General features: G+C 33.6%; 1 protein-coding gene across 2 annotated transcripts in view; it reads left to right on the top strand.

Annotated features, from left to right (window-relative positions):
• LOC139692787 (replication factor C subunit 5-like) overlaps positions 1–5,828 on the top strand; it is a 24,619-nt gene extending 18,791 nt beyond the window's left edge. For both annotated transcript variants that reach the window (XM_071591069.1, XM_071591070.1), the window contains exons 7-8: positions 5,359–5,436; positions 5,521–5,828. In XM_071591069.1, coding sequence (XP_071447170.1) covers positions 5,359–5,436; positions 5,521–5,666 — 224 coding nt within the window. In that variant the 3' untranslated portion in view covers positions 5,667–5,828. The remainder of the gene's footprint in view (positions 1–5,358; positions 5,437–5,520) is intronic.
• Positions 5,829–19,106: the final 13,278 nt, after the last annotated feature.

Here is a 19,106-nt window from a genome sequence, read left to right as displayed (position 1 = left end):
GCCTTCTGGGTGAGAGGCCAGTACATTAGCCCGTTCACCATCTCGATCCCCCTCTTGATTGGTTTGTTGTTTCATTGGCAGGTGGCATTACTTAGTGCCACTCCTTCATGATGAGTAAGGAGGAAGAGAAAATAATTTGATATTCAATACAATATAATTTTCTTTGCGAAATGCCAGATGATGATCTTCTTTGTTAAAACTGATCTCCAATTACATAATATTTTGTGGAATAGCATGGTATTTTCCCCTTTTCCCTCCTTATCTTGAAGGAGTTTCACCAAGTGGCATCATCTGATTTTATATACTTCTCTAGTCTGGTATTCTAATGATTATTTCTCCAATCTATGGAGGGCCAAATTCCGCATGAAAGGTTTTATGCAGTGTTTTCTTGTTTGTAAAGCTGAGAGCACGGTAATTGCCTCTGTATTAATATTCTTCTCAGCTCAAGTTAATTTCTTAATTGCTCAAGTCTGTTGAATTCAGTTTAGCTCCTCCTTACATATCCTACAATTATATCTAATGACGTAGGCTGCTTGCTCTAATATTCAGCATCTTGTCTGTTTTTTGTTGCTTGCACGCAGAAATGTATTGGGTTTCTTCTCGTTATTTAAAAATTTGTGACATCAGCATCTTTCAAGGGCTTGTTTCAGTCCATTCAGAGAAGTAGATGTTCTAGGTTATCGTCTGCCATTATTACATCCCCATCTGTGAAAAGAGGAGCCTGCTCATGTTGCTTAATTGTTTACCCTTTTCATTGCATTACGTCGTTCTCCAGGAGGTCATTTCATTGCCTATTCCCATAGTGGTGGTTTGTATGTTGGTTCTTGGAGCCTCTGAAAAAGTCAGGGAAAATTTTGTAAAGCTTTTGAATTTACAAAATATTATGATATAAACAGGAAAGTGCGCATTGTAGATTTTGGATTAGTATTATGTTCAAATATCTTAGGGACTGAGAGGCCGACTAAAGTTATTTGGGGTATGAATACTTAGCAGATGAGTTTGCAAAAACCAATTGATTCCGCAGTGGGCAGGGTTTCCTGACTCCATCGTCCTCCTCTCGGCCACCCACTCCTGTTGCGCTCTATCCGTATGCTATGTTGCCAAATTTGTTTCCTTTGTTGATTTCCTGTGGTTAATTTTTTCTGTTTTTCCTTTACAATTCCTCCTACACTTTCTCATCTCTTGATTTTCTTCTCCTGTCTTTCCCTTTCTCTCTTTCTTGTTTTTATATTGCCTTTCCTTTTTCCTCTTATCTTCACTATCATTATTCATTTTATTTATAAACTTGCCTCATAATGACATTAATCTAAGGGCTTGCCAAGGTTCTTTGAACAGTTTATGGAGATAAATTGGTGACAGGCAGTGGGTTTGTGCACCATTTGTTGACCTAATTGACCGGTCAAGGAACTGTTTTCTGATATCTTTTGTAAAAGCAATGTAATATAGAAAAGTAATAACTGTTTACATGTCCACTTGATAATCATTGGTAGAATATGGGTAGCTGTTTGTGTACACCCAGTGTGTGGCTTCTTAGTGAGATTTCTGTGGAATGTTTTAAGGTGTGTAATGAAGCATTAGTCACTGCCACAATGTGCATCCAAAATACAATCTGCATGACATCAGTCAGTTAGAACTGCCGATTTCAGCACCAATTACCCTCTTATAGCAGCAGAGCATCCTGATCAATTCTGACTGCATGAGGGGATAATGGATGGGTCCTCAGGCCAGGTTTTACAATGTCTTGTTGTGTCCGATCGTTACTCAAGGTGGAAGGATAATACTAACAAATATGATGTTATAAATGATTAAGATTTCCCTTTAGTGAATTATAAATTTCTTGCACCTATCTTTCCCGGGATTGAGTGACACTTACAACCATTGAACTATTAAATGGTTGGTTTTCAACTTAACTAGTTATGATGAAACTGAATTTTTGCTTTAACTGGAGGTCAAAGTTAGCCTTCACTTTAATGTACACTGTGTGAAACCTGGCCTTAATGTTATTTTGGTGGAACAAGGGATGATTGTTCTTGCACTTGATTGTACCATTTCTCTTTGGTATTTATGCTGCAATAGCTTTCAACAAGTCTTCTGGCAACTCTCCTATTTCATATATCTTAATTTACAACCTGACTAGATTGTCCATATCTTTTTTATTAATATTTTTCTTAGTTCTGCTGGTCTCTTGATGCACTTGATTCACCTTATCCATTTTCATATCTTTCATAGATATTCTTCCCATATGTGTGTATAGTATATATTCTGTGACCCATTCTTTGTTCTCATAGCCATTTCATCTTACCTTTTCACGTTCTCTACTGAAATCATTTATTAGATTCATTTCCTTTTTAAGTACTATATTTTGAGTTCCTAACATTTTATCCACCTTTATGTTTTATTTCTATAGGCACTATTACCTATTTTCCTTAGAAATATGACGTGGGCCTTCACCTTTATCCTATTTTCCATTTGTTTCTATCTATATCACCAATATCACTCTCCTCGGTTTGATGTGCCACCCTACCATCACCAAAATGTCATTGTCTTCTGTATCTGCTACCAATCAGTGACATGATTTTACCTAGTTCTGTTATTTCATGTGAATCAATGATGGATAAAAATAAATGGCCATTCTTCATGTTCTCATTCAACTGCAAACAAAATGAAAAACCACACCACTATCGAATGTGTGCTTTTTTACACAATGTGAGAACATTAAAGCAATGCAAATATTTGCTTGCTAGCCTAATGAATTTTAATGAATCAGTTCCACTGTATAGAAATCAGTCAACTTGAATTGTATTCAAACCCAAATCCCTTGATGTATGGCTGCGTTCTTCAAACATTTAAGTTTCTGCATCCTCTTGGACTGAATGTCTCAGGGTTTTTAAAGCATTACTGAATATAAAGTGTCACAAATAATCGCAGTGGTACATATTTCACCTCACTCAGAATTGTTGAAGCCAATTCTCAAATTGTAAGAAACTGTGGGAGAAGCGGTGACAGTAACTTTTAATGGTGTCATCCGGTTATGCACATTACGTGCAAGAATTTCAAAGCCTAAAAGTCATTCCCGGTGAGTGAGATTTTTACCCTTCGTTGTAGCTCAAATGGCTGAAGCACTCGGCCGAACTTAAAGGGATCTGGCTTCCAATCCTGGTCTAGGTGAATGGTTTTCACGCACTGAAATTGTTGTATTGTTATGCCCAATGTGCAAAGACAAAGTTGTTTTCCTTTTTAACTACCACATTTTCTCATCGATAAAGCACACCTAACGTACAACGTGCACCCAGAACTTTGTAGTTATCATGAAATTTTATAGGTACTGCATGCCCAGTGCTTCATAGTTATCTTGAACATGTATAAAGGCCGCGCATCTGTATATACATTAATATATATATATATATATATATATATATATATATATATATATATATATATATATATATATATATATATATATATATATATATATATATATATATATATATATATATATATATGCGCATAAAAATTATGTATAGTGTGAGTAAAAATACATCTTTGTTGGATGTGTGTGTGTATAAATACGTCTATGTTTGAATTTTTTCAATTTTCATTACATAATGCGCATTGTCATTTTTTTCAATCATCTGAACATTTTGGTTTAAATAACGTGTGCATTATCAATGGGAAAACACGATATTTAAAGAACTGCTGGAGATGCCATGGCAGTTACTTTAACGGAGTCATCTGCTGATGAGCATTGAAATGCGTCAATTTCACAGGTGGTGGAAACAATCATTCCCCTTGACCAGCACTTGCGCCTAAATCCCCTCGATACCCTTTATTCGTTCTCTGCCAGTGAGCGGCTGGCTCTCTCTATGCCCTAGCCCGTGCTCCAACTCAGACACCACGGTTGAAGGCATAAGGGTTGTGGTTCAATCGAATCTTGGTTAGCTCCCTCTTTTGCTAGTTAATCTGCTCTCTCATTTTCAGGATCTGGTGGAGGACGTTATTTGGTACATTATGGACATTTAAGGGCTTTCAATGCTGCCGGACTATCTGTGCACATATGTATTAGTCTACAATCTGGACCAGCCTCTAATTTAAATGCACCCAAAATCGTTCACTTTGATTAGGGATCTGGATCCCTTAATGCCTTGCCAAGTCCTTGTGCCAATTGAGATACTGAGGCATCCTCTTACACCAAAATTGTATCCCAGTCCTAGTCAAAGCAAATGATTTTTACACTTTGAATTTGGTGCATTTTAAGATACATTAGTGAGTGCCTTCGTTAAACTTACTGTCACTGTACGTTCTGAAGTTATTTGAATCTACGTGTGATTTCATGTGCTAATGGTATGATGGCATAAAAGTTTATCCTGATACAGTGATATGCCTTCCTAATGAGATAAAGATTTCTTACAAGGTGTGTTGCAGTATTCCCCAGCTGACACCTTATCATTACTCTTGGAGCCAGAGATTCACTTGGAAACCTAGCTGATAACTAATGTTTTAAACATGGAGATAATAATATATTTAATATATAACAACAATAGCATTGAAAACAGTTTGTTTTGAGTGGGCCTGAATTTGGGGGAGGTCAGTTAATGGAGTGGGTGGGGAGAGGAAATTGGCTCCTGGATATTTCACCACTGAGTGGCATTGATTTTTCAGAAACCACATGGAAATGTTGGCCTGTATATGGCATGGCGCCCTCTGCAGAACTTACATAAATTCTTACTCTTGGTTTGGTTTTCACCATTTGGATTCATCTTTCTCACGATGCACGAGATGCATCTCTTGCACGAGAAACTGGTTCAATGGAAATTCCTGGAAGAGAAGCCTTCATCAACTGCACATTGTGGAAGACTTAAAAATAATTTCCACCCAACTATTGGTAATAATTTGTTGGACAAACTGAAGTTTCTATGACTATATCTGCATCAGAAAGGATGCTTATGAGATTTTATTTTTTATTTTAAAGTACGTAGTTAATTACAGTAATATTTGACATGTCATGTACTGTCCCTATGACTATATTCTTGAAATGAATTGTTGTATTTGATATGATTTTATGGGAAGCAAATCTATGAGTAATATTAAATTTCATAGTTAGCTTGCATCTAGATACTGGCTAATTATTTCAAAATAAGGTATGCCATAATTAAGTCCACTCAAACTTATTACGAATGTTCTCGCCGGCCTTGTTCCCAAATTCTCATTTCATGTCACGATTCAACTACCTTTAGCCATGGCTAGTGGTGAAAACACTGAACAATATTTATACAGATTCATGATTTCAGAGCTCTCTTCGAGAATTGTTCACTTCTGATTATTCTTTCATATCTTTGCTTTTTTCTTAACTTAACTTAGAAATACTTGAATTGAAGTCTGTGAAGGGGCTTGCCTTGGAAGACATTTTGACTGAGATACACTCATATGTTCACCGCAGTAAGTAAATTTTTGGCAAAACTATTATAAGCAACTTCAGTCTTCATTTACATTTAATCTCATATTATCCATCTTTCTGGGCAGTTGAATTTCCTGCTGAAATTCGGATTCACCTTTTGATAAAAATGGCTGAGGTAGAGCATCGACTGTCCCTGGGAACATCGGAAAAAGTGCAGCTCAGTTCTTTGGTCAGTGCATTCCAAGAAGTAATCCACAAGGTAGTACATTAGGAGATTGGACGTATAATGTGTTTCACTACTCATTTAGTGATGGTGAACAGTGGACAGATCAATTAATGTTACAGGGGTGCATCAGCGTGTGTACAAACATCAAAAGTATGGATTTCAATTAATTGAAGATCTGGTACATTAAATGCAGTGTGCTTTCAAGTACTTTCTGATAATTTGTTTTGTTTTGAGCCTAATAAAGTGTGAAGAGAATGGATACTGAAAAACACTAAAATAAAATATGTTTTCAATCAATGCTAAACATCTTCAGGAGATTAGATAGAAATGATGACACATCATTCTTGTTCTTCCTTTTGAAGGAAGTAATTTTTATTATATTTTTGTATATGACATTTTTCATCTCATTATTTTACAATGGTAAAATATAAGATATGCCACTCAAAAACGAAAAAATGATTATATACATTTTGAGATTTCATAATAACTAACTTGTGGTCAGAGTCCGCATCCGCTCCCGGGAAGCTGTGCAAATTAATCACACCTTTCCTAAACCTGTGCCTGACGAGAATATAATCTAACTGATACCGTTTTGAGTCTCCTGGCATTTTCCATGTATACCTGTGCCTTATGTGGTGTCTAAACCAAGTGTTGGTGATGACTAACCCCTGCAGTCATTCCTCATTCGTAAACTGTAGTCCCCCACCTCATCATCACGATCTGTTCCTTTGCATTCCAATCCCCCATCACTCAAATATTTCCCTGCAGGAACACATACGATTATGTCCTCCTACTGATTGTATTATAATTAAATATGTATATATATATGTGTATATATATGTGTGTATATATATGTGTGTGTATATATATATATATATATATATATATATATATATAAATATAATATATATATACACACTATACTATTGTCATCAACTCTTGTCTCCAGTCTGGTTATTTTCCTGATCAGTTGAATTTTCCAAGGTCATTCCTATTCACAAACGTGGTGATATCAGTTCTCGTAACAATTATTGTCCTGTTACAATAATTTCTCCACTTGCGAAAATCATTGAATCAGTTGTATTTACCCAAATCCTGGACTATTTTGAATCTTTAAATCTATTACACCGACTCAGTTTGGTTTCAGACCCAACAAATGTACAACCCAAGCTGTTGAATATGTTATAAAGCAAATGATTAAGGCTTTTGAAGGTAATCAATGTTTGGCTCTCTCACTATGTGACTTCTCTTCGGCTTTTGATTGTGTCAATCACACAATACTCATAAATAAGTTGAAATATTATGGTTTTAAGGATACTGAATTAAAATTTATTTCTTCCTACTTATCTGATTGTAAGCAGTCAGTTTATGTAAATGGTAAACAGTCCAAACCATTAAATATTAAATATGGTGTACCTCAGGGCTCTGTGCTAGGACCTCTTTTATATCTGGTCATGATTAATGACTTGTGCCCTAATATGATTACTGACTGTGTCCTCTATGCGGATGATACTACTTTCCTACATAATTCCCCACATCATTCTGATGCGATGAATAGAGTTCCTATTATACTTATAAAGGCAGTGGACTGGTAGTAGTAGTAGTTTTAAGGGGAGGCAACCGACAGCTAAGGTCATTTGCGCCATAGGGGATGGACAGGAAAGGATGTAGGGTGGAGAGAAACCCGGCGTCGGCATTAGCCTGCTCTTTACGAAAGGCGCCAAGGGGTCCGCAGTTTAACGTCCCATCCAAATGACGGCGTACTCACTCAAAGTGCCCTCCACTAAGTACCTCAAGTAGGGATCGAGATACCTCTGAAAAACATTCAACACCGCCGGGATTTGAACCCATGCCCTCAGGGTGGGAAGCCAGTACATTAGCCCCCGCACCATCTCGATCCCCCAGTGGACTGGTTTTCTGCCAACCATCTCCATATGAATCCCAATAAAACTCAGCATCTTCTCTGTACACTAAAATTTGCTACACCAGATATTGTCCCTGTGAAACTGCTGGGATTTTATATAGACTCCAAGTTAACATGGAGTGCTCATATTCTACACATTAGGAAGAAACTTGCCCGAGCCTTATTTCTGCTCAGGAAATTGAAATTATATGTTAGTAAGGACTACTTAATTAATGCCTACTATGCATTCTATTACTCACATATCACTTATGGCATTAGACTTTGGGGGCATGCATCTGATATTAAGCTAATCTTTGTGATGCAGAAAAAGGCAGTCCTCTTTAAGTCTCTCTTTTTAAATTTAAAAATTATGACTGTCTACAATTTATACATATTCTATTCATTAGTTCATGTAAAAGAAAATACGAGTATGTACTCCACTACGGCTGACGCTCACAGCCATAACACCAGAGCAAAGTCTAATATGGATTTTCCACACTGTAGGCTAGATAGGACTTACAAAGTTGAAGGTCTACCTATTAAATTATTCAATACGCTTCCAAAATCTGTAGAAACAAAATGTGTGTGTGAAAATGTTATTTTTCACATTTTTCCATGAAAAGTGCCAATACCCCCCCCTTTGGGTTCTAGGTGAAAATCTCACTCGACACAAATCAAACAAAAATGTTTCCATGGTGTGTATTCTAGTTCATTTTCATCAAATAAACAAAATAAAACCCAGAATAAATCCTGAAAGACAAGAAATGAGCATAAAAGATGCTTCAGCGCAAGTGTTAATGTTACTAAAAGAGCCAAAATTTCTAAAAATATTGCGAAAAACAACAATCTTCTGTTTTAGAGTGAATGTTTGAGGTGTATAGAAGGCATTTATTTCATTTTTAGAAAATGTTATTTTTCACATTTTTCCATGAAAAGTGCCAATACCCCCCCCTTTGGGTTCTGGGTGAAAATCTAACTCGACACAAATCAAACAAAAATGTTTCCATGGTGTGTATTCTAGTTCATTTTCATCAAATAAACAAAATAAAACCCAGAATAAATCCTGAAAGACAAGAAATGAGCATAAAAGATGCTTCAGCCCAAGTGTTAATGTTACTAAAAGAGCCAAAATTTCTAAAAATATTGCGAAAAACAACAATCTTCTGTTTTAGAGTGAATGTTTGAGGTGTATAGAAGGCATTTATTTCATTTTTAGAAAATGTTATTTTTCACATTTTTCCATGAAAAGTGCCAATACCCCCCCCTTTGGGTTCTAGCTGAAAATCTCACTCGACACAAATCAAACAAAAATGTTTCCATGGTGTGTATTGGGTTTCATTTTCATTAAATAAACAATAAAACCCAGAATAAATCCTGAAAGACAAGAAATGACCATAAAAGATGCTTCAGCGCAAAGGTTAATGTTACTAAAAGAGCCAAAATTTCTAAAAATATTGCGAAAAACAACAATCTTCTGTTTTAGAGTCAATGTTTGAGGTGTATAGAAGGCATTTATTTCATTTTTAGAAAATGTTATTTTTCACATTATTCCATGAAAAGTGCCAATACCACCCCTTTGGGTTCTAGGTGAAAATCTCACTCGACACAAATCAAACAAAAATGTTTCCATGGTGTGTATTCTAGTTCATTTTCATCAAATAAACAAAATAAAACCCAGAATAAATCCTGAAAGACAAGAAATGAGCATAAAAGATGCTTCAGCGCAAAGGTTAATGTTACTAAAAGAGCCAAAATTTCTAAAAATATTGCAAAAAACAACAATCTTCTGTTTTAGAGTGAATGTTTGAGGTGTATAGAAGGCATTTATTTCATTTTTAGAAAATGTTATTTTTCACATTTTTCCATGAAAAGTGCCAATACCCCCCTTTGGGTTCTAGGTGAAAATCTCACTCGACACAAATCAAACAAAAATGTTTCCATGGTGTGTATTCTAGTTCATTTTCATCAAATAAACAAAATAAAACCCAGAATAAATCCTGAAAGACAAGAAATGAGCATAAAAGATGCTTCAGCGCAAGTGTTAATGTTACTAAAAGAGCCAAAATTTCTAAAAATATTGCGAAAAACAACAATCTTCTTTCTGTTTTAGAGTGAATGTTTGAGGTGTATAGAAGGCATTTATTTCATTTTTAGAAAATGTTATTTTTCACATTTTTCCATGAAAAGTGCCAATACCCCCCCCTTTGGGTTCTAGGTGAAAATCTCACTCGACACAAATCAAACAAAAATGTTTCCATGGTGTGTATTCTAGTTCATTTTCATCAAATAAACAAAATAAAACCCAGAATAAATCCTGAAAGACAAGAAATGAGCTTAAAAGATGCTTCAGCGCAATTGTTAAAATTACTTTAAGAGCCCAAATTTCTAAAAATATTGCGAAAAACAACAATTTTCAGTTTAAGAGTGAATGTTTGAGGTGTATAGAAGGCATTTATTTCAGTTTTAGAAAATTTTATTTTTCACATTTTTCCATGAAAAGTGCCAATACCCCCCCTTTGGGTTCTAGGTGAAAATCTCACTCGACACAAATCAAACAAAAATGTTTCCATGGTGTGTACTAGTTCATTTTCATCAAATAAACAAAATAAAACCCAGAATAAATCCTGAAAGACAAGAAATGAGCATAAAAGATGCTTCAGCGCAAGTGTTAATGTTACTAAAAAAGCCATAATTTCTAAAAATATTGCGAAAAACAACAATCTTCTGTTTTTGAGTGAATGTTTGAGGTGTATAGAAGGCATTTATTTCAGTTTTAGAAAATTTTATTTTTCACATTTTTCCATGAAAAGTGCCAATACCCCCCCTTTGGGTTCTACGTGAAAATCTCACTCGACACAAATCAAACAAAAATGTTTCCATGGTGTGTATTGGGTTTCATTTTCATTAAATAAACAATAAAACCCAGAATAAATCCTGAAAGACAAGAAATGAGCTTAAAAGATGCTTCAGCTCAAGTGTTAATGTTACTAAAAGAGCCAAAATTTCTAAAAATATTGCGAAAAACAACAATCTTCTGTTTTAGAGTGAATGTTTGAGGTGTAGAGAAGGCATTTATTTCATTTTTAGAAAATGTTATTTTTCACATTTTTCCATGAAAAGTGCCAATACCACCCCTTTGGGTTCTAGGTGAAAATCTCACTCGACACAAATCAAACAAAAATGTTTCCATGGTGTGTATTCTAGTTCATTTTCATCAAATAAACAAAATAAAACCCAGAATAAATCCTGAAAGACAAGAAATGAGCATAAAAGATGCTTCAGCGCCAGTGTTAATGTTACTAAAAGAGCCAAAATTTCTAAAAATATTGCGAAAAACAACAATCTTCTGTTTTAGAGTGAATGTTTGAGGTGTAGAGAAGGCATTTATTTCATTTTTAGAAAATGTTATTTTTCACATTTTTCCATGAAAAGTGCCAATACCCCCCCCTTTGGGTTCTAGGTGAAAATCTCACTCGACACAAATCAAACAAAAATGTTTCCATGGTGTGTATTCTAGTTCATTTTCATCAAATAAACAAAATAAAACCCAGAATAAATCCTGAAAGACAAGAAATGAGCTTAAAAGATGCTTCAGCGCAATTGTTAAAATTACTTTAAGAGCCATAATTTCTAAAAATATTGCGAAAAACAACAATTTTCAGTTTTAGAGTGAATGTTTGAGGTGTATAGAAGGCATTTATTTCAGTTTTAGAAAATGTTATTTTTCACATTTTTCCATGAAAAGTGCCAATACCCCCCCTTTGGGTTCTAGGTGAAAATCTCACTCGACACAAATCAAACAAAAATGTTTCCATGGTGTGTACTAGTTCATTTTCATCAAATAAACAAAATAAAACCCAGAATAAATCCTGAAAGACAAGAAATGAGCATAAAAGATGCTTCAGCGCAAGTGTTAATGTTACTAAAAAAGCCATAATTTCTAAAAATATTGCGAAAAACAACAATCTTCTGTTTTTGAGTGAATGTTTGAGGTGTATAGAAGGCATTTATTTCAGTTTTAGAAAATTTTATTTTTCACATTTTTCCATGAAAAGTGCCAATACCCCCCCTTTGGGTTCTACGTGAAAATCTCACTCGACACAAATCAAACAAAAATGTTTCCATGGTGTGTATTCTAGTTCATTTTCATCAAATAAACAAAATAAAACCCAGAATAAATCCTGAAAGACAAGAAATGAGCATAAAAGATGCTTCAGCGCCAGTGTTAATGTTACTAAAAGAGCCAAAATTTCTAAAAATATTGCGAAAAAAAACAATCTTCTGTTTTAGAGTGAATGTTTGAGGTGTAGAGAAGGCATTTATTTCATTTTTAGAAAATGTTATTTTTCACATTTTTCCATGAAAAGTGCCAATACCACCCCTTTGGGTTCTAGGTGAAAATCTCACTCGACACAAATCAAACAAAAATGTTTCCATGGTGTGTATTCTAGTTCATTTTCATCAAATAAACAAAATAAAACCCAGAATAAATCCTGAAAGACAAGAAATGAGCATAAAAGATGCTTCAGCGCAAGTGTTAATGTTACTAAAAGAGCCAAAATTTCTAAAAATATTGCGAAAAACAACAATTTTCTGTTTTTGAGTGAATGTTTGAGGTGTATGGAAGGCATTTATTTCATTTTTAGAAAATGTTATTTTTCACATTTTTCCATGAAAAGTGCCAATACCCCCCCCTTTGGGTTCTAGGTGAAAATCTCACTCGACACAAATCAAACAAAAATGTTTCCATGGTGTGTATTCTAGTTCATTTTCATCAAATAAACAAAATAAAACCCAGAATAAATCCTGAAAGACAGGAAATGAGCTTAAAAGATGCTTCAGCGCAATTGTTAAAATTACTTTAAGAGCCCAAATTTCTAAAAATATTGCGAAAAACAACAATTTTCAGTTTTAGAGTGAATGTTTGAGGTGTATAGAAGGCATTTATTTCAGTTTTAGAAAATTTTATTTTTCACATTTTTCCATGAAAAGTGCCAATACCCCCCCCTTTGGGTTCTAGGTGAAAATCTCACTCGGCACAAATCAAACAAAAATGTTTCCATGGTGTGTATTCTAGTTCATTTTCATCAAATAAACAAAATAAAACCCAGAATAAATCCTGAAATACAAGAAATGAGCATAAAAGATGCTTCAGCCCAAGTGTTAATTTTACTAAAAGAGCCAAAATTTCTAAAAATATTGCGAAAAACAACAACCTTCTGTTTTAGAGTGAATGTTTGAGGTGTATATAAGGCATTTATTTCATTTTTAGAAAATGTTATTTTTCACATTTTTCCATGAAAAGTGCCAATACCCCCCCCGTTGGGTTCTAGGTGAAAATCTCACTCGACACAAATCAAACAAAAATGTTTCCATGGTGTGTATTCTAGTTCATTTTCATCAAATAAACAAAATAAAACCCAGAATAAATCCTGAAAGACAAGAAATGAGCTTAAAAGATGCTTCAGCTCAAGTGTTAATGTTACTAAAAGAGCCCAAATTTCTAAAAATATTGCGAAAAACAACAATCTTCTGTTTTAGAGTGAATGTTTAAGGTGTTTAGAAGGCATTTATTTCATTTTTAGAAAATGTTATTTTTCACATTTTTCCATGCAAAGTGCCAATACCCCCCTTTGGGTTCTAGGTGAAAATCTCACACGACACAAATCAAACAAAAATGTTTCCATGGTGTGTATTCTAGTTCATTTTCATCAAATAAACAAAATAAACTCCCCAGAATAAATCCTGAAAGACAAGAAATGAACATAAAAGATGCTTCAGCGCAAGTGTTAATGTTACTAAAAGAGCCAAAATTTCTAAAAATATTGCGAAAAACAACAATCTTCTTCTTTAGAGTGAATGTTTGAGGTGTATAGAAGGCATTTATTTCATTTTTAGAAAATGTTATTTTTCACATTTTTCCATGCAAAGTGCCAATACCCCCCTTTGGGTTCTAGGTGAAAATCTCACACGACACAAATCAAACAAAAATGTTTCCATGGTGTGTATTCTAGTTCATTTTCATCAAATAAACAAAATAAACTCCCCAGAATAAATCCTGAAAGACAAGAAATGAACATAAAAGATGCTTCAGCGCAAGTGTTAATGTTACTAAAAGAGCCAAAATTTCTAAAAATATTGCGAAAAACAACAATCTTCTGTTTTAGAGTGAATGTTTGAGGTGTAGAGAAGGCATTTATTTCATTTTTAGAAAATGTTATTTTTCACATTTTTCCATGAAAAGTGCCAATACCCCCCCCTTTGGGTTCTAGGTGAAAATCTCACTCGACACAAATCAAACAAAAATGTTTCCATGGTGTGTATTCTAGTTCATTTTCATCAAATAAACAAAATAAAACCCAGAATAAATCCTGAAAGACAAGAAATGAGCTTAAAAGATGCTTCAGCGCAATTGTTAAAATTACTTTAAGAGCCATAATTTCTAAAAATATTGCGAAAAACAACAATTTTCAGTTTTAGAGTGAATGTTTGAGGTGTATAGAAGGCATTTATTTCAGTTTTAGAAAATGTTATTTTTCACATTTTTCCATGAAAAGTGCCAATACCCCCCCTTTGGGTTCTAGGTGAAAATCTCACTCGACACAAATCAAACAAAAATGTTTCCATGGTGTGTACTAGTTCATTTTCATCAAATAAACAAAATAAAACCCAGAATAAATCCTGAAAGACAAGAAATGAGCATAAAAGATGCTTCAGCGCAAGTGTTAATGTTACTAAAAAAGCCATAATTTCTAAAAATATTGCGAAAAACAACAATCTTCTGTTTTTGAGTGAATGTTTGAGGTGTATAGAAGGCATTTATTTCAGTTTTAGAAAATTTTATTTTTCACATTTTTCCATGAAAAGTGCCAATACCCCCCCTTTGGGTTCTACGTGAAAATCTCACTCGACACAAATCAAACAAAAATGTTTCCATGGTGTGTATTCTAGTTCATTTTCATCAAATAAACAAAATAAAACCCAGAATAAATCCTGAAAGACAAGAAATGAGCATAAAAGATGCTTCAGCGCCAGTGTTAATGTTACTAAAAGAGCCAAAATTTCTAAAAATATTGCGAAAAACAACAATCTTCTGTTTTAGAGTGAATGTTTGAGGTGTAGAGAAGGCATTTATTTCATTTTTAGAAAATGTTATTTTTCACATTTTTCCATGAAAAGTGCCAATACCACCCCTTTGGGTTCTAGGTGAAAATCTCACTCGACACAAATCAAACAAAAATGTTTCCATGGTGTGTATTCTAGTTCATTTTCATCAAATAAACAAAATAAAACCCAGAATAAATCCTGAAAGACAAGAAATGAGCATAAAAGATGCTTCAGCGCAAGTGTTAATGTTACTAAAAGAGCCAAAATTTCTAAAAATATTGCGAAAAACAACAATTTTCTGTTTTTGAGTGAATGTTTGAGGTGTATGGAAGGCATTTATTTCATTTTTAGAAAATGTTATTTTTCACATTTTTCCATGAAAAGTGCCAATACCCCCCCCTTTGGGTTCTAGGTGAAAATCTCACTCGACACAAATCAAACAAAAATGTTTCCATGGTGTGTATTCTAGTTCATTTTCATCAAATAAACAAAATAAAACCCAGAATAAATCCTGAAAGACAAGAAATGAGCATAAAAGATGCTTCAGCGCAAGTGTTAATGTTACTAAAAGAGCCAAAATTTCTAAAAATATTGCGAAAAAACAACAATCTTCTGTTTTAGAGTGAATGTTAGAGGTGTATAGAAGGCATTTATTTCATTTTTAGAAAATGTTATTTTTCACATTTTTCCATGAAAAGTGCCAATACCCCCCCCTTTGGGTTCTAGGTGAAAATCTCACTCGACACAAATCAAACAAAAATGTTTCCATGGTGTGTATTCTAGTTCATTTTCATCAAATAAACAAAATAAAACCCAGAATAAATCCTGAAAGACAGGAAATGAGCTTAAAAGATGCTTCAGCGCAATTGTTAAAATTACTTTAAGAGCCCAAATTTCTAAAAATATTGCGAAAAACAACAATTTTCAGTTTTAGAGTGAATGTTTGAGGTGTATAGAAGGCATTTATTTCAGTTTTAGAAAATTTTATTTTTCACATTTTTCCATGAAAAGTGCCAATACCCCCCCCTTTGGGTTCTAGGTGAAAATCTCACTCGGCACAAATCAAACAAAAATGTTTCCATGGTGTGTATTCTAGTTCATTTTCATCAAATAAACAAAATAAAACCCAGAATAAATCCTGAAATACAAGAAATGAGCATAAAAGATGCTTCAGCCCAAGTGTTAATTTTACTAAAAGAGCCAAAATTTCTAAAAATATTGCGAAAAACAACAATCTTCTGTTTTAGAGTGAATGTTTGAGGTGTATATAAGGCATTTATTTCATTTTTAGAAAATGTTATTTTTCACATTTTTCCATGAAAAGTGCCAATACCCCCCCCGTTGGGTTCTAGGTGAAAATCTCACTCGACACAAATCAAACAAAAATGTTTCCATGGTGTGTATTCTAGTTCATTTTCATCAAATAAACAAAATAAAACCCAGAATAAATCCTGAAAGACAAGAAATGAGCTTAAAAGATGCTTCAGCTCAAGTGTTAATGTTACTAAAAGAGCCAAAATTTCTAAAAATATTGCGAAAAACAACAATCTTCTGTTTTAGAGTGAATGTTTAAGGTGTTTAGAAGGCATTTATTTCATTTTTAGAAAATGTTATTTTTCACATTTTTCCATGCAAAGTGCCAATACCCCCCTTTGGGTTCTAGGTGAAAATCTCACACGACACAAATCAAACAAAAATGTTTCCATGGTGTGTATTCTAGTTCATTTTCATCAAATAAACAAAATAAACTCCCCAGAATAAATCCTGAAAGACAAGAAATGAACATAAAAGATGCTTCAGCGCAAGTGTTAATGTTACTAAAAGAGCCAAAATTTCTAAAAATATTGCGAAAAACAACAATCTTCTTCTTTAGAGTGAATGTTTGAGGTGTATAGAAGGCATTTATTTCATTTTTAGAAAATGTTATTTTTCACATTTTTCCATGCAAAGTGCCAATACCCCCCTTTGGGTTCTAGGTGAAAATCTCACACGACACAAATCAAACAAAAATGTTTCCATGGTGTGTATTCTAGTTCATTTTCATCAAATAAACAAAATAAACTCCCCAGAATAAATCCTGAAAGACAAGAAATGAACATAAAAGATGCTTCAGCGCAAGTGTTAATGTTACTAAAAGAGCCAAAATTTCTAAAAATATTGCGAAAAACAACAATCTTTTGTTTTAGAGTGAATGTTTGAGGTGTATAGAAGGCATTTATTTCATTTTTAGAAAATGTTATTTTTCACATTTTTCCATGAAAAGTGCCAATACCCCCCCGTTGGGTTCTAGGTGAAAATCTCACTCGACACAAATCAAACAAAAATGTTTCCATGGTGTGTATTCTAGTTCATTTTCATCAAATAAACAAAATAAAACCCAGAATAAATCCTGAAAGACAAGAAATGAGCTTAAAAGATGCTTCAGCTCAAGTGTTAATGTTACTAAAAGAGCCAAAATTTCTAAAAATATTGCGAAAAACAACAATCTTCTGTTTTAGAGTGAATGTTTAAGGTGTTTAGAAGGCATTTATTTCATTTTTAGAAAATGTTATTTTTCACGTTTTTCCATGAAAAGTGGCAATACCCCCCCCTTTGGGTTCTAGGTGAAAATCTCACTCAACACAAATCAAACAAAAATGTTTCCATGGTGTGTATTCTAGTTGATTTTCATCAAATAAACAAAATAAAACCCAGAATAAATCCTGAAAGACAAGAAATGAGCATAAAAGATGCTTCAGCGCAAGTGTTAATGTTACTAAAAGAGCCAAAATTTCTAAAAATATTGCGAAAAACAACAATCTTCTGTTTTAGAGTGAATGTTTGAGGTGTATAGAAGGCATTTATTTCATTTTTAGAAAATGTTATTTTTCACATTTTTCCATGAAAAGTGCCAATACCCCCCCTTTGGGTTCTAGGTGAAAATCTCACTCGACACAAATCAAACAAAAATGTTTCCATGGTGTGTATTCTAGTTCATTTTCATCAAATAATCAAAATAAAACCCAGAATAAATCCTGAAAGACAAGAAATGAGCTTAAAAGATGCTTCAGCGCAAGTGTTAATGTTACTAAAAGAGCCAAAATTTTTAAAAATATTGCGAAAAACAACAATCTTCTGTTTTAGAGTGAATGTTTGAGGTGTATAGAAGGCATTTATTTCATTTTTAGAAAATGTTATTTTTCACATTTTTCCATGAAAAGTGCCAATACCCCCCCCTTTGGGTTCTACGTGAAAATCTCACTCGACACAAATCAAACAAAAATGTTTCCATGGCGTGTATTGGGTTTCATTTTCATTAAATAAACAATAAAACCCAGAATAAATCCTGAAAGACAAGAAATGAGCATAAAAGATGCTTCAGCTCAAGTGTTAATGTTACTAAAAGAGCCAAAATTTCTAAAAATATTGCGAAAAACAACAATCTATGTTTTAGAGTGAATGTTTGAGGTGTATAGAAGGCATTTATTTCATTTTTAGAAAATGTTATTTTTCACATTTTTCCATGAAAAGTGCCAATACCCCCCCCTTTGGGTTCTAGGTGAAAATCTCACTCGACACAAATCAAACAAAAATGTTTCCATGGTGTGTATTCTAGTTCATTTTCATCAAATAAACAAAATAAAACCCAGAATAAATCCTGAAAGACAAGAAATGAGCATAAAAGATGCTTCAGCGCAAGTGTTAATGTTACTAAAAGAGCCAAAATTTCTAAAAATATTGCGAAAAACAACAATCTTCTTTCTGTTTTAGAGTGAATGTTTGAGGTGTATAGAAGGCATTTATTTCATTTTCGAAAATGTTATTTTTCACATTTTTCCATGAAAAGTGCCAATACCCCCCCCTTTGGGTTCTAGGTGAAAATCTCACTCGTCACAAATCAAACAAAAATGTTTCCATGGTGTGCATTCTAGTTCATTTTCATCAAATAAACAAAATAAAACCCAGAATAAATCCTGAAAGACAAGAAATGAGCTTAAAAGATGCTTCAGCGCAATTGTTAAAATTACTTTAAGAGCCCAAATTTCTAAAAATATTGCGAAAAACAACAATCTTCTGTTTTAGAGTGAATGTTTAAGGTGTTTAGAAGGCATTTATTTCATTTTTAGAAAATGTTATTTTTCACGTTTTTCCATGAAAAGTGGCAATACCCCCCCCTTTGGGTTCTAGGTGAAAATCTCACTCGACACAAATCAAACAAAAATGTTTCCATGGTGTGTATTCTAGTTGATTTTCATCAAATAAACAAAATAAAACCCAGAATAAATCCTGAAAGACAAGAAATGAGCATAAAAGATGCTTCAGCGCAAGTGTTAATGTTACTAAAAGAGCCAAAATTTCTAAAAATATTGCGAAAAACAACAATCTTCTGTTTTAGAGTGAATGTTTGAGGTGTATAGAAGGCATTTATTTCATTTTTAGAAAATGTTATTTTTCACATTTTTCCATGAAAAGTGCCAATACCCCCCCTTTGGGTT

This window comes from Hetaerina americana, unplaced genomic scaffold (genome assembly GCF_022747635.1).
Source record: "Hetaerina americana unplaced genomic scaffold, ioHetAmer1.1.p SCAF_41, whole genome shotgun sequence".
NCBI lineage: Eukaryota > Metazoa > Arthropoda > Insecta > Odonata > Calopterygidae > Hetaerina > Hetaerina americana.
This window is presented reverse-complemented; position numbering and strand designations above follow the sequence as displayed.